Source organism: Apodemus sylvaticus, chromosome 10 (genome assembly GCF_947179515.1).
Source record: "Apodemus sylvaticus chromosome 10, mApoSyl1.1, whole genome shotgun sequence".
Lineage (NCBI taxonomy): Eukaryota > Metazoa > Chordata > Mammalia > Rodentia > Muridae > Apodemus > Apodemus sylvaticus.
This window is the reverse complement of record NC_067481.1, coordinates 99,633,468-99,649,787: the sequence shown is the minus strand read 5'-3', so window position 1 is coordinate 99,649,787 and position 16,320 is coordinate 99,633,468. Positions and strand designations below refer to the sequence as shown.

General features: G+C 49.7%; 1 protein-coding gene across 8 annotated transcripts in view; it reads right to left on the bottom strand.

Moving 5' to 3' along the window:
- Mgrn1 (mahogunin ring finger 1) overlaps window positions 1-16,320 on the bottom strand; it is a 49,841-nt gene that overhangs the window by 5,769 nt on the left and 27,752 nt on the right. For 4 of the 8 annotated variants that reach the window (XM_052196314.1, XM_052196315.1, XM_052196318.1 and 1 more), the window contains exons 8-15: window positions 14,188-14,235; window positions 12,067-12,135; window positions 8,525-8,684; window positions 6,768-6,877; window positions 5,022-5,087; window positions 3,478-3,704; window positions 1,161-1,284; window positions 837-879 (exon numbers count right to left, since the gene is read on the bottom strand). In XM_052196314.1, the coding sequence (XP_052052274.1) occupies window positions 837-879; window positions 1,161-1,284; window positions 3,478-3,704; window positions 5,022-5,087; window positions 6,768-6,877; window positions 8,525-8,684; window positions 12,067-12,135; window positions 14,188-14,235 (847 nt within the window). The remainder of the gene's footprint in view (window positions 1-836; window positions 880-1,160; window positions 1,285-3,477; window positions 3,705-5,021; window positions 5,088-6,767; window positions 6,878-8,524; window positions 8,685-12,066; window positions 12,136-14,187; window positions 14,236-16,320) is intronic. The other 4 variants (XM_052196316.1, XM_052196317.1, XM_052196320.1 and 1 more) reach the window with 1 other exon arrangement.

Here is a 16,320-nt window from a genome sequence, read left to right as displayed (position 1 = left end):
TTGTGTTTCTTTTGTTTCTCTCCCTTACAACTGAGCAGTGTACCCAAGCGCTGGTGCAGGGCAGCCTTCTGGAGCAGCTCTGAGGACCATGCCTAGTTTTGACTAAGTCCTTAACAACTTGAACCTGCATTCCTAATTCCTTAGACTTCTCTGCCTAGGTGGGAAGCTGAGGCCCTGCCTGAGGCAGAGGACAGAAATACAAGGTCAGGCTAGAAAGGCTGACGTGACCACACTGCTTTTAGAGGGTGCCACCCCACTCCCACCAAAGGCCTCAGCCTCCTGCAGGTGGGCCTCATATGAGAGGACCTCTCAGCAGGATGTGGGATACAATAGAGCAGTTACAATTACATGGGGTTGGGGCCTCACTGTGAGTTAGAGCCATGTCTGAGTCAAGTGGCCTTGGGCCTCTCCTGGATGTCAGCCCCAAATCTTGCTTTACTTTTCTGTCCAGCAGTAAAGTGGCAAGGATTAAGTAGAGGTAGGCTTGAGGGGGCACCCCTCATGGCCAACAGGAAGAATGGGGGAACCCAAAGCCTCCTAGGCTACCCATTAAATCCTCCAGCCTAGGGAGGTAAGGAGATATCAGCTGTCCTCAATTCACCAGGAGGAGACAGCCAGGAAATTCCAAAAAACATTATGACAAATGGCTCCCACACATGGGCAGACCTTCCAGCCCATGCTGTGCTGGCCAGTGCCACAATACCCTTGGCATCTCTGCACACTGATTGTCTAGGTTCTGAAGGCAATTGCAGGGTAGGGGGTGTGGGCGTGTATATTCCTAGCCATGACCCACAGCTTGCCAAGGGCTCAGGGTCAGACCTGGAGAAGTGGCTCACCTTGCTTTAGGGATGGCTCATCCACGGCCTCTGTTCCAAAACTCTAGAAGACAAAGAGGAAAGGCCTTTGGTGCAAACGTTCTCAGGTCAAAAGGGCCAAATCCCTGAGACTAAGCCGAGGGCAGCGGGCAACAGATGCCACAGGGATGCAAGGATGCCACTGGAAGCTAGGCATGCCTATAAGCTTCAAAGTGACTCCACCACAAGGCAGCCCACCGCAGTCAGGGACACTGACTTGTACTGCCTCAAGAGCTGGGGAGAAGTCAGGATCAGGAAGGGAGGCCTGGGAAGGCTGGCCAGGACCTCCTAAGAAGCAAGCCTCACCTCAGGGGAGCTGCTCTCCCGCAGCACTAGCTCCACACCACTTGGTGGGAGAGGAGCATCCGAGTCCTCCGAGAGCTTCTCCTCGTCCTCCTCATGGATGGGGGATGATGGAGACCGCAGGGTGCTGGGGAGAGGAAGGAAGCAGGGCTGTAGGAGGCTGTATGAGGAATGCAGTCGTACAAAAGCCACAGAGGCCAGCAGCCTTTGCATATACTCAGGCCTCTGAGGGAGGGGTGAATCTCTGCAAAGATTCAAAAAGTGAACCTGTTCAACAGAGGCTCCCTAGGCAGCAGTGTACTTCAGCACAGACATGAACAACCAGAAAGCTGGGCCTGCCCAACAACCTCCTGCCCCACAAGACACCAGCACAGGCCTGACAGCCTGACACTAGGAGATACATTGAACCCCAGGCAAACAGCAGAGGAGGACTGTGTCTCTGGAGTTGTTCTGCCATATACACAGGAGCCTGGGCTGCTTGCAGAAGACATACCTTTCTTCTTGAGGACATCAGCACAGCAAGACTGGGCAGCCACCCCATGCTAGTCTCCAAGGGAGCAAGACTGACTCTGGCAGCCTGAGGAACGTGGCACTAGAGCCTTTGTGATGCTGAGGCTGGAGCAGGAGCTCTGTGGCAGAACCCAGGCCGGGCATGCACATGGCCCTCCAGAACACACAGATACACAAAACCCATTTCTGACTGACAGGAGATCAATACTGGGAGCACACAAAACCTCAGAAAGTGGTACTCCAGACAGTAACTCATCCAATCAATAAATGAACTCAAGGCAATCTGCAGAAGAAATACAGCCTGAGTTGTGTAACACTTGGGGGAGAGGCAGGGAAATCAGGAGTCTCGGCCAGCCAGCTGGTGTTGCATGAGAGCAGCTCGAGGAATTGAGAAGAGTCAGATGGCCAGGAAGGGGTGGTACGCTCCAGAGGCAGAGGCAGATAGATCTCTACATCCAAGGCCAGCCTAATCTACAGAATGAGTTCCAGGATAGCCAGCACTACACAGAGAGACCCTGTCCTGAAAAGCCAAACCAAATCAAATAAATAAATTAGTTGATATCATTTGCAGGAAAATTGATAGAACTAGAGATTATGTTTAAAAAAAAAAAAAAAAAAGAGAGCCAGACTAATTCTCCCTCACATGCTGCAGAATGCAGATTTTAATAAGTATATTAACATGTAGGGCATGGAGCAGAAGAGGACTGTGGGGAGAAGTGGCCAATAGGAGGCCGTGGCAATATAGGGTAATGAAGGTGTGCATAAATGAGACTAGTTAGGGAGAGGAGAGGGGAGGGGAGGAGCCAGTATGGGGCGTGTGGGAGGAGTTTGGGCACAGTAAAGACACAGATGAGTGAAATGCCCCGGTGATCACCACTGTTTTGTATGCTAACTAAAAATAAGACTGAAAGTAAGCAAAAAGGACAACTTAGCAAAAATACCCATTTCAGTTCTCATGCTACTATAAAGCAGTAAGTACAACTTGCTGAGAGCCGTGGGTCATCCAATACAAACAGATTAAGTGGAAAGAGTCGCTGTGCAAAGCCTGGAGGGGGGCACGTAGCTGCTCAGTCACACTGTAGCAAGGCGTGCTGCCTGGTGCTTCCTGATACAAACGGAAGCCATCTGAGCAGAGCCTAAGTTCATCCCAGCACTCTTAGTTACTGAATGACTGATGGGATGGCTGGGCTGGTACTCCTAGGGTCTATCAGAAAGCAGGCTGAACAAGTCATGAAGAGCAAGCTAGCAGGCAGCACCTCTCCATGCCTTCTACATCAGCTCCTCCAGGTTCTGGCCCTGGTTTGAGTTCATGCCAAGATGTAAAAGTGTAAGTCAAATAAACCCTTTCCTCCCCAAATTGCTTTTGGTCATGGTGTTTTATCACAGCAAGAGAAACCCTAACTAAAAAAAGAAAAGACACAAGGTCTACCTACTTCACACCTCAGCATCCCTGTTTCAGCTGTTACAAGATTCAAATCAGTTCCTTGGGCAGGGACATGGCACAGATCCTACAAGTTACAGACAGCAAGTAGCTGGTGTGTCTTGAGGCCTTAAGAGCACTGGGAGCCTCAGCCCAGCACTTGCCCTGATGTGCTGCTCTGCTCAGTGCTGACTATGACCAACTATGGTAGAGTCTAACCTGCTGCTGGGCCTTTTGAGTCCCAATTATCAAGGAACAAATGCACCATAAAGTTCTGTAAGCCAGAGAAACCTTGCAAGTCTTCCATGCACTCACAGCGGTCTTCCTCTCTCTCCCTCACTCAGTGTGCATGTGCATACCTCACCGAGGGAGACTGCACACTCGCCTCACCTGTCTGGAGACTTGCTCTGCGTCTTGCCCTTCTGCAGGCCACTTTCTATGATTCGATCAAGTCCAGCAAGGGGACAACTGGCCTGGGAAACACCGTCGGAGATGCCTGAGTAGGTGATTTCCTCATAGAGGGGAGCTGATGGAATAGCCGGGGAGACAGCTCGTAGACCATTGAGTGCCTCAAGCAAGGAGATGGGTTCATAGCCAGGTGGAATACTGTCAGAACTCTGTGGGAACAAAGCCAAGTGAGGAGGGACCAGACAGGCTCCTTGCCCACAGCCACAAAACCCCAGAACTGAAAGCTTCTCCTCCCTAGACCTGCTTGGCAGTATCTCAGTCATGACCCTTCCAAGGACTTAAGCCCCATCTCTTATCAAAAGCTACCTTGCAGAACGGAAGCTGTCCTGCTCAGGATTCCCTTGGTCACCAGCTCGAGCACACATCCCAACACCCACATGTCCAGAGTGATCATTAGGGTCTGTGAAACCCAATGTCCCTATCATTACCACGTCCTACATAGCTTGCTGTTCCCACCTTGCAGAAGTAGAAAGTGTGAGGGGTTAGTGAGAACAGGAGAACTCAGAACCAGGCAGAGCAGAGCCATGCCAGAGGTGGGAAAACCAGTGCTGCCCTAGACCAGGGGAAGTATGGCCTCCAGGGCCCCAAGCAGGGTGCCGGTGAGGGTGCGGTGAGCACTAGCTACTGCAGCCTCTCATTAGGAGTAGCTGGGTTTGGCAGGGCTAAGGGAAAAGGACCATGCCCAGCTTCCAAGGAACAGGACCAGGCCATGGCATTGTGTAGACGGCCGTGCTGCGCTGCTCCCACAGGCTCACAACCAGGCAGAGCTCACAAGTGCTCACACAGGAAGGGTCTACCCTGTGAGTAACAGGATGGGGCAGCATCCCAGTGATGTGAGGTGCACCAGGCTGGTGCTGGTCCTCTGGCTAGCTCTCATCTGTTCCCACCAGCCTTCACTTAAAGGTGAAGAATTCCCTCCATTGAGGACAAAGTCATTGTTTCCCAAGCTTCTTCCCTCAGTTACACTAGCTTTCAACTGGCTCTGGCCAATGCCTGACTTTTGCTCTCTCTGTTTGATGCCTAGGGTGCAGGAAAAATATCAGAAAACCAGAGTCCTCGGCCCATAGAGCCAAACTTCAAGAGACAGCCAGCCAGGATGCAAGACAAACAAGCATGCGGGGACGCCACGTGCCAAAGGGAGCAGCGTTATCAGTTCCACCCTCAACATCCATTCCACTGCCAGCAAGAAACAAAGGGAAACAGGGCAGTCAGGAGCTACAGCGAGCAAAGCTGGAAAGAAGGGCTGGGCCGGGGCTGGCTCCCCCCAGGCTCCGACACTGGACAACACACCTTCAGCTTCGCTTGTGCCATAATACTCCCTTCCTGGGCAGGGCTGCCGGGACGAGGGAGAGCAGATTTGACAAAGTGTGTTAAACGTATTAGCTTGGGGTTAAAATGACCTCCCACACTTGGTTTAAAATTAAGGGTTGAGGCAAAAACGGAGCTATGTGACCAAATACACTTACTGTTTCCCTTTTAGGTTTCTTGCTGGCCAGGGAGGCAGGGTGCGACTTTGATTTTTTAAAGGGACACTGTCAAAATAAAAATCACATGTTTTACAACTTCTACCTCCACATGGCATGGGGACTAGTGAGGTGAGACAGGCCTCTGGTTTACTGCCCTCCAAGCACACCCAGGAATTCCAAAACTATGGTCGACTTAAGACCATACACAACACACTAAAAATTCTGCAGCAGGGCTCTGCACAGGCTGCCTGCACATGTAAACAGTTCCTAGGAGCCCTGCAGTGGGTCCCACCAGAGAGGAAGGGTGTGGGGTCTATCCTCATCCTCAACCTCACCTACTCACAGTCTGGGTCTCCCCAGAAGATGAGGTCTTAGCCAAGATGACATGAGAGTGGTTGCTCAGTCAGCCTCATCTTTACCTAATGACTCTCTGGAGACCTCATCTGGGTACGTCATAGAAATGGCCTTGACAAGGTAACAGGGCGACAGGGCAGAGAACAAGCACTTACTTAGGATCTCAGACCCTTGCGAAGGCACATGGTTCCAGAGCAGATAAGAGCTTCTGGCTACTTACAAATCAAGGCACATGTATTCTGCCATCGGTTCACTCAGAGTGAGAGGACAAACAGAAAGGGACCCATGTGACCGTCAACCACCCAGTCCAGCACTGCCCGGCGCCAGCGGGTCCCTCTGCAACATTCAGGCCCCTCCTCCACGGGCAGCCCCGCCTCAGAGCCCTCTCTCCTACAAGCAGCAAGCACATGACTGGTGAGCGTATGGTTCATCAACCAAAGCCCATACCGTGTGCTAGAGAGCAGAGCTGTTGCAGGGGCCCTGTGTGTGGGGCAGGGGGATGGCCCACTGCAGCAGGGATGCTACACCTCGAGTCCAGGGGCCTGAATGAAGCCTCCATTTTTTGACAGAGAAAAAAACAAAAAATCTACATTTCATGGAACACTTCTAGGCTTTTAAATGTTGGCACAGGCCAGGTGCCATGGCACACACCTTTAATGCCAGCACTCGGGAGGCAGGGGCAGGTGGATCTCTGAGTTTGAGGCCAGCCTAGCTTACAAATGAGTTCCAAGAACAGTCAGGGATGCACAGAGGGAACCTGTCTCAAAAAACAAAACAAAATACAACTTTTGGCCCAGTTTTCAGAAGCCTCCTGTGGGACAGTACAGCACATCTGCTGGTCTTGCTGGTTGTAAATAAATGAAGCGGGTCTTCTGGGAACAGAGGCTTTGTTCCAGGTGTCCAGGCCACAGAGTCGCTGCACAGAGCTTACTCTTCTCTTAAGTGGAGGCAGGCCCTTCAAAGCCTCTGGTCCCTGTGGCAGATGCGCATGGGAGCTGAAGACAAGGCCTTGTCCCAGACTGAGCGCCGCCTGCAGACTCCACCCACTCTCGGTGTCTGAGTACTTCTGCATGTGTCTCTTCTTGTTATTTATGTCTCACTCTTTAGGTCTTTTAACTGACAAGGCCTTCCTTACGTGCCTGAAGCAAGGCCTACCTAGGCAGTCTGTAGAGGGCACCTCAGGCTGAGGCTGAAGCTAGCCCACAGACAGTAATATACAGGGCCCTCAAAGGGTGCTGCTTAAGGCAATGGTAGAAAGGGCAGCAAACACTGGGCGTGCACCTAGCAGGCTCCTGTCAGCACAGCACTGTTTGGTCCTTCATTAGTACCTTGCAGGCTGCTGTGGGGTCCACGCCTACCTTGTAGATAAGAAGGATGAGGAGAGGCACTTACAGAGTGCTCATCATGGTCCACACTTTGGGCCAACACAGGGCTGAAGGAGATGGGAGACAGGGCTCCTGGCTTCTTCCGCACAGCCCGAATCTGCAGGAGGGCTCTGAATGCTGTAGCAGGAAGTAAGAAGAGTGTGTGAAGAAGGACGCTCCTTCAGAGGCAGGGGAGACACCAGAGACTGTGGACACCCATCATACTGCCACTCATGGTGCCAAGGAACCAGGACGTCTGATGTCTACCAAAGACAACTGGGATGGGTGCTGGTTGCGGAGCATAAGGGACAAATTAGGACAGAGGTTATCTCCTAGTGCCAGTTCTACCCACAAACATGGCCTAGCAGGAAAGAGTATGACATTCCAAAGACACAGCAATGGGAGGTGAGTCCTGGCTGTGGACCCGGAGCAGGCCACAGGACAGGGCCCTTCTCGTCACATCTGCGGTAACTTCTGCTACTTTCAAAAACCCACAGCGGGCCTTTCTGCCCATTCCTCCGACCTCAGCCCTGCACAGCTGCCATCCTGAGCACAGCCCATCTCCAATGGTGGTGGCCTGGCGCCCATGTGCTTCCAGCACTGGACACACATGAGGCCCACACACCATGTTCATTTAGGGTCCTACGGCAGTCTCACTTCTCCACAACCACGTGTATGTGGATATACACGAACCGGAAGAGGAAGGATGTACCCCGTGGATAGTGGATAGAACTTGTAGGTCATATCTGCAGCCTAGTCCAGGACACATGCTTGTTCCAGCCCTGCTGACCTCTGGGTCCCACCAGCGCACACACACACACACACACACACACACACACACACACACACGCACATGCACACGCACATGCACACGCACCCATGCACCCCAGAGGCCATGCACACACACACCACACACCACACACACACACACACACACACACACACACACACACACACACACACCCATGTGCCCCAGAGGCCATGCTTGTTCTCAGCTTCACTGGTACTGTCCCCTCAGGATCGCGTCAGGCTGGGGCCCGCAGCTGGATACGCGGGACAGGAGGCTTGCCATGGGGCAATGCTGAGAAAGGACTACTCCAGAGAGGGTCTCCGGGGACCCTCTGTGTAAGAATAGTACCTCTTCTCTGTCACATGTGCATACCAAGGGCTGCAGAAACTCAGGCTGGCACAGTCTGCTTCCCTTGCAAAAGACTATGAACCACGGAAGCCAGCCCACACCAGCTGTCACTGGGAACTCCCACCCTGGGACAGACACTGTGTTTTCCCTTTCTGTATACACAGCCTGTCTCATGACCCACAGGAACTGCCACAGTGCTAACTCACACATCATAGGGACACACACTTGACTCTCAGGAAACACTGCTTTCAGACAATGAGGTCAAGAGAGAAGCCAGAACTCCACCAAGAAGTCATTTCTGAGTTTACTAGCCATGTGCCTGGGTGAGTTCCCTTAGAGTCTACAATGTTGGCAGCAACTCGACCATCACCTGCCGACTTTCCACCCACCACCATGTTCTGCTTTTGACTCACTTTAAGGTTTTCAAGAATAGTTCCTCTGTAACCATGACAACACATTCTGTTCCAAGCTTAACCTGCCTGGTTCAAGTGCCACCACACTTCTGCCTTGGAACACTTCTCTATCTTCCTTCTAGTCTTTCCCTGAAGGATCAACACTCATGAAAACTCATGGTGATTTATGCAGTAGGGAATGGCAGTCCCCAAATCTCCTGCCCCTTCCACAATGGGAACCCTGGGTATGCTCACGCAGCCGGCAGATGGGGCAGTTGTTGGCCTGGTACCGCAGAGTGTCAGCGCAGGAGGTGCAGAGGCACAGGTGACGGCAGGGCAGGATCAGCGTGTCGCGCAGGTCTGACAGGCACACCACACACTCACTGCTGTTGTCACCGTTCTCGTCATCTGAAGGCTGTGGAGACAATGTCTGCATTCAGTGGCTTCCTAAGAGCCTGAGGTGGGCCTCATGCTGCCTGGAGCCAGCCCTCCTGTGTTTATGTGTGCCACCATCCCCGAGACTGTGTGGCAAAGGGAGAGAGAGGTATCAGGTCACACGGAGCTCCCCGAGCACCATGGGGGAGCGCCAGGCTCATCGGCAGGGCAGAGCTCCTGCCTCCCAACTCCACACAGGCCACAAGGAAGCAGAGAAAGGAAGGGCAGCACTGAGCTTTACAGCAGCTGGACTATGTATTCAGCCAAGTCAGTACGCAGATCTAATGTGGAAATATTCTCATTTGTCTCAGCTTCCAGAAACCACACCAGGCCCTGGAAGGAGAGTAAGGAGATATCTTAACCATGGACTGGGTAGCTGAACCTGCTTGCTTATTGGAACACTGCCACACGTAATCATATTTGCGCTATCCAGGACTACTTCCGAGCTACAGTTGCAACACCAAGTAGCAGTCATAGAAACCAGATGGCTAACCTGGTGCAATGGCACACACCTTTAGTTCCAGTACTCAGGAAGCAGAGGCAGGTGGATCCGTTTAAACTTGTGGCCAGCCTGTTCTAGTGAGTTCTAGGACAGCAAGGGCTACAAAGGGAGATCTTAAAAAACAAACAGGAGCTGAAGCGAGGGCTCAGCGGTTAAGAGCACTGACTGCTCTTTCAGAGGTTCTAAGGTCAAGTCCCAGCAAAGGCATGGTGGCTCACAACCACCTATAATGGGATTTAATGCCCTCTGTGTCTGAAGAGTGACAGTGTACTCACATATATAAATTAAATAAAAAAATCTTTAAAAACAAACAAATAAACCACAGATGGCTCCTAAAGTCAACAATGCTATATGACCCTGGTGTCAAAGCAACTGGGTGACATGAGCTCCCCCAGCCGAGCTGCCCTGCCTTCCCAGCTCTGGCCGTTTCTAGCTCTCCTGAAGTCATATAAAGTTGGCATTGACTTCTAGCCTTGTTTATTAGCTCTGGCTGACTTGGGATTCGCGATGTATAGCAGATTAGTTTCAAACTTGAAGCTTTCTTTCCTCCTGACTCTGCTGTCACACCAAGCCCAGGAGAATCTGTGTGACGAGTTCCACAGACTGAGGCATTACACTTCAAAAGAAGGAGGTTTCCTGGAACCGGTTGTGGAACTCTCGGCCGGAACAAACATTTTGAGCCATAGTTCTCGTGGCAATTTTTCTGTTTTGTTTTCTTTCGTTTATTTTTTTAGTTATAGGTTCCTGGTAGCCTAGGCCAAGATCTTAAGCAAGAATAATGGGTAAGAAACCATCCCTGGAGATGGGGTCACTAACATGACCTTATCTCTGGGGAAACTAACACTTTACTTTTTTTGGTTTTTTGGTTTTTTGTTTTTTTGTTTTCGAGACAGGGTTTCTCTGTGTAGCTCTAGCTGTCCTGGAACTCACTCTGTAGACCAGGCTGGCCTCGAACTCAGAAATCCGCCTGCCTCTGCCTCCCAGAGTGCTGGGATTATAGGCATGTGCCACCACCGCCCGGCTATAACACTTTACTTTTTAAATCACTTACAAAATTATTATGATAGATATAAACCTTCCCAACAATAAAATTTTATATGGCTACACATATGTCATCATAAGTGGGTTTTGGTATATGGTAAAAAAAAAAAAAAAAAGCCTTAATTAGAAAGAACTAAAATAGTTTAAATTTATGCATTGAAGATTTATAAAAAAAAAAATTAGGCATTAGATGTTAACAATAATTGACCCTATAGGGCTGGAGAGTTAGCTCAGCGGTTGAGAGCATTGACCATAAAGATTTGTTAACCTGCTCTTGGATATATGTCACTAGCCTTGGATGGCTGCCCCACTGAAAACATCGTTTCAGAATTGTTATATTTGAATGATTTATATTATTGATGTTACCTGTTCTGTTTGTGATTCACTGAATATATAGTTTCAGAGTTGTAATGCTTGGAGGATTTTTGTGTTTTACTGTGCCAAATGATTTTTGTTGGTACTAGTGATTGTTTCACTGGATACAGGTTCTAAGAGTTGTTATGTTTGGTTTTTAATGTATAAAATTCACTGCTTGAGAGCTGCAAAATACACTCAGATTCAAACTGCTTCTGTGTTTGTTTCTGTTTGTCACCACCGAATCCATACCCACCTGGACTTCAAGGACCCTCATCCCACGGACCCCCATACCCGACTAGGGTGGTCCATGGCATTCTGCCTTCTGTCTGTTGAGATTACAAGTGTGCACTACCACACCAGGCTGACTTTCAAAGGCTTTAAAACCAGGAAGTCTGGCTGGACCACCAAGACAGCTTAATAAGTAAAGATGCTTGCTACTAAGTCTGACAACCTGAGTTCAGTCCACTAGGACTCACACTGTAGAAAAGAGAATTGTCTCCCACAAATTGTCCTCTGACACACACACACACACACACACACATACACACATGAAAAATTGTTCTAGCCCCCACACAAAATAGTCAACAAATTGATTTACATTATTATATCTTTAAAATAATAATGCAAGAAGCAACCAGGTTCCCACTTCATTCTGCCGCATTTCCCAGGCCCTGCTGAACCTCCACCATCAGCTACTACAGCCTCTAGAAGTTGTCTGGAATGTCTATCTGTCTGTCTACCAGTCTAGAGAGCTCACTGTGAGGAGGTAGCAATCAGGAGACAGGGAAGGTTCAGTCAACGAGGAAAAAGACCAAGTGCATTCCTGTTTAGATGGGAAGAAGAGACAGAAGGTCCCTGGACCCAGGCGGCCAGGACAATTTGGTGATTTAAACATGCAAAGGACAAAATATTAAAGAAACCTGCTGTCTTCTGCGGTTGTTGGGGGTATATGAAGTATCTCTCTAAAAGGCATATGTGTTGGAGTATTAGAGGCTTTGACCCCAACTATTAGGGGAAGTTCCGGAACTCTAAAAAGTGGGTCTACCTGGAGGAAGCAGACCACTAAAGGCACAGGCCCGGGGAGCCAGCAGCTTGTACCTAGCCAGCCCTTCCTGTCTCTTTCCTGGCTACCGTGGTATGAGCCCCTTTACTCCATCTCACTGTCCCTGCCTGGTAGACTGGCACTTGTAAATCTGTGAATAAACTGTCCTTGCTTCAGTTGCTGTTTTCAAATAGTCAGTCACAAGGACACAAAACTCGAATTGGCTTACCTGCTAAAAAAGGAATTAAGGAAAAATGATAGAGCCTGGGTCCTAAACCTCTAGGGAAAGACCTCTTTCCCATCAAACCTTGTGGGTTCTGGGCCTAGGAAACCTTAGCAAGTTACCCAGTGAGTGGGCGTCTAAAAGGCAAATGGAATGTGGCCAGCCTGGAGCCCAGGTATCTGCCCACAAGAACGCACCTTAGTCTCCTGGTTGTTCTTGTTCTCAATGCCGTAGATCTCCTGCAGCAGGTAGCTGACCCGATCCACCTAAAGAGCAGAAAGATGTGCTAGGGTTTGGTCAGTCTCCACTAGTGGGTTTCTCTGTACCTAGATCACCTCCAGAGCCACAGGTCCCAGGGAAATTGTAGCTAGGAAGTCTGTGAGACTAGTTGAACCCGTCCTCCTGAGAAAGGGTAGATGCCAGGAATAAGAGGCAGGAAACCCTGCCCTGCCCTGAGCTCAGCTAGCAACTCAGGGAGTAAAAAATGGGGTCAGTGGTCACATCTTACCACACATGCATGCATCCATCCAACCATGCATTCATTCATCTATCCATGCATCCAACCATCCATTCAACCATGCATGCAGGCATCTATTCATGCATCAATTCATCTATTCATGCATCCATTCATCTATTCATGCATCCATCTATCTATTCATGCATCCATCCATCTATTCATGCATGCATCCATGCATGCATCCATCCATCTACTCATCCATCCATCCATCCATCCATCCATCCATCCATCCATCCATCCATGCATCCATCCATCCATGCATCCATCCATCCATGCATGCATCCATCTATCTATTCATGTATCCATCCATCTATTCATGCATGCATCCATCCATGCATCCATCCATCTATCCATGCATGCATGTATCCATCCATCCATGCATCCATCCATCTATCCATGCATGCATGCATCCATCCATCCATCCATGCAGGCATCCATCCATTCATGCATCTATCCATCTATCCATGCATCCATGCATCCATCCATCTATTCATGCATGCTGCATCCATCCATCCATGCAGGCATCCATCCATGCATGCATGCATCCATCCATCTACTCATGCATGCATCCATCCATCTATTCATTCATCCATCTATCCATCCATCCATCTATCATGCAAGTATCCATCCATCCATGCATCCATCCATCTATCCATGCAGGCATCCATCCATCTATTCATTCATCCATCTATCTATCCATCCATCGTGCAAGCATCCATCCATCCACCCATCCACCCATCCATCCATCCATCTATCCATGCAAGCATCCATCCATCCATCCCAGAAGGTCCAGCTCCAAGCTGCCCACAATCATCTCCACTACCAGAGAGCAAATACTTTGGACCCATTCTGTCATTCACAAGAGAGCTAGAGCTGCTGTCTGTAGGCAGCAGAAAGCAAGCCATATAAACTGTTCTTTCCTCAAGACATGAAAATCATGTCTACACTTAGGCACAAATCCAGTCATTGTTGAGTTTAAGGCTTCATGCTGACCTGTCCCAAAGAGCCCTCAGTTACTGGTTCCCAAGTTCCATGGAGCATGGCATCCCCCCAGAACACCAGGATCCTACCAGCTGGCTTTCAGGAGACAAGTGCCTCAACCATGAGCAGGGTCTCCTGCCTACCTCTCATCGTTAGGATCTGGACCTACTAGGCAGGGTTCACGCAGTCTTTCCTCTAAAGGCTAATAAACTCTATCCCACCCTATAACTTTACACAGGTCTCTGGTATCTGGGCAGCTACACACAGGACAACTGCTCATCACAGCCTTGGAACACAGACTCTGCCTGTTAATCAATCTCATGATAAAGGTCTCAAATGGAGTAACTGCCCTATGTAGCATCACAAAACATGTGATTCCCAAGAAAAGCTATCCCAAGTCTCCCCTGTATCCTGGGATTCCTTGCCTATCAGATGCTGACACGGTCCATTCAAGTCTTTGCCCAGTGCTGCTCTATTTCCAGTAATTTGTAAGCAATAGGCATTTGCCATATTTCTGCTTCCCACTTTCCTTAGTTCCTCCACCCACTCATTTAGCAAACACTCACCAAGAACTAAATTAAATCCACGCACCATGGTTCAAACTGTGCAGGACTCAGGGACCTACACAAGTCGCTGTAGCACCAAGTAACTTTGTAACCACCATACACAAAACACAGACCCCAGTGTCCCAGAGCACAACAGGGCAGGCTCAGGCAAACGGCTCCTTCATGTCCAGAAAGAACAGCCATGGAGTCCTGGCATGCTCACGGCTGCACTATGTGTGCTTTGCAACCTAAGGCCGGCGGTGTCTGGCACTTACGATTTGCTTCTGCTTTAACGGCTTCACAGAGAAGCTGCCATCCACGTGCTGCAGGAGAGAGACACGGTTAATCTCAGACTGGCCCCTCGCAGCACTCTTACGCAGCCAGGTGAAAGCCAACCTACATTCATGGCTGAAAATAACACAAGGCTGCAGGCGGGAGCCAGGCCACAATGTCAGCATCTATGACCTCATGCCTGCCTTCTACAGTACCTGGAGCACCTTCAAACATTCCTGTAGAACCCAGCTATCCTGAGTGGTTCTCAGCATGCACACACTGAAGCCACTCAGCCACATTCTGATCTTGGCAAGCTCCTTCCTGGCACCCAGAAGCCGGAGTGAATACAAAAAAGATCTTGGACATGGCTTAGTGAGGAAGATGACACAAAACACATTCAGAGAGCTAAAGATATAAGAACAAAATGGAAGAAAACAAATTGTAGTGGAATTTTCCCCCAATTAATTGATTGGATAAAAAAAGACAAGAAGCCAATTCTCGGCAAGGAGGAGGCCGGCCTTCTGGGTCTGAGAGACAAAGAGGGAATGCGAGAGGAGGGCACTTCCTTTTGGACAGCAAGGCAGAGCGAAAGCAGGTGAAATGTAGACAGGGCACTGTGAGATCTAGTGGTGGAATCCACCAGAATTTGCCACTGGAAGATTTTTTTTTCCTCTTGGTTTTTCGAGACAGGGTTTCTCTGTGTAGCCCTGGCTGTCCTGGAACTCACTCTGTAGACCAGGCTGGCCTCAAACTCAGAAATCTGCCTGCCTCTGCTCCCAAGTGCTAGTATTAAAGGCATGCACCACCATGCCTGGCCAGAAGATTTCTAACATAGAATAATAGTTGATGAGCTTAGGATAATAGATTCCGCACCCAGCAGTTGTGTTATCTGTTGATTCTAAACTAAGACTATCTGGTGTTTTTCATTTCGAGGCCACTCAACTGAGCTCCAGGGGAAAGGTAATTGCAGCGAAGCGTGGGTTGGCAAGGGTGTAACCCCAGCTAGCCTTGGAAATTTCGGAGTGTGGAGAGATTTGGCAGCAGCTAGCCATGGGGCCCAGGAAAGTGATTTTGGAGCTCTGGAGGGGTCGAGCCAGCATCGGTGGGAAAGGCATTGGCAAGGGGAACCACGTTGTCTCGGTCTTGAGCTAAGCACTGGGCTGGGAACAGATCAAGACCACCAGCTGGTCCTAAGGCGGCAATAGCATGGATTGTTTTTTTAATGACAATTAAAAACTTCGCACTACAACAAATGTGTTTAGTGATATCTAGGGAAGCAGATTCTCAAGAGTTGGGAAGGCTTATCAGGGTTTAGAGCTGGGGTTTTGTAATGACACTAATTACACTCTGAGTCAACCAAGACCAGTATTTAGGTTGTCTCGTAAAGTTTGTGGATACTTACGGAGATCTCTAGAATGTCGTACTACAAAACAAAGTGTTTTCCTTAGCTCTAAATTGCAAGCACTGAATGGAATACCTGTGAGGGACAGCCCATTCATTGGTCTCACCAGATCTTGCTATGAACACTTCTCCCAACAAGGCCCAAACACGGGGTCACACCAGGGTGGGCCCTGTTCTGAAAACATGCCTTGCTGAAGAGCCCCAAGTCAGCAAGACTCAGGATGGAGCGTGAGAGAATGAGATGTGGGGATCTAGGGGTCCCAACCCCGCCTTGCTGGGGTCCCTGTGCCCTGGGCTCCAGCCTAGTGCTGCCTGAGCTGCAGTGCTGAGGAGCTTGAGGGAGGGTGGAGCCTCTGGGAGGTTTTACCAAGCAGGCGTGAACCACTCAAACCTCTGACAAGAGGAGACATAGATACGTATATAGGCCGGGGGTTGTTCTAGCAGGTGGCAGATCCTCGTCCACCCCACCCTTATTCACTGAGCATCTATACTGCAAACTTGGAGTCATGCCAGCTCTAAGATGACAAGTTAAAGGCCACTCCTACCCCGACACAAGTAATAACATTAAACAACTGTTCAGAGGGATGAGAAAAGGCCTCCTGTGGGGATGGAAATCTGCCTATCTCTCTATCTGGACTACAGGCTGCAGCCAGCAGGAGAGGGAGAAAAGAACAGATCATAAGTGAAGTAGACAGGCATATTCCAGGCAAGGCTGTGACCAGTGCCTGGTGGAA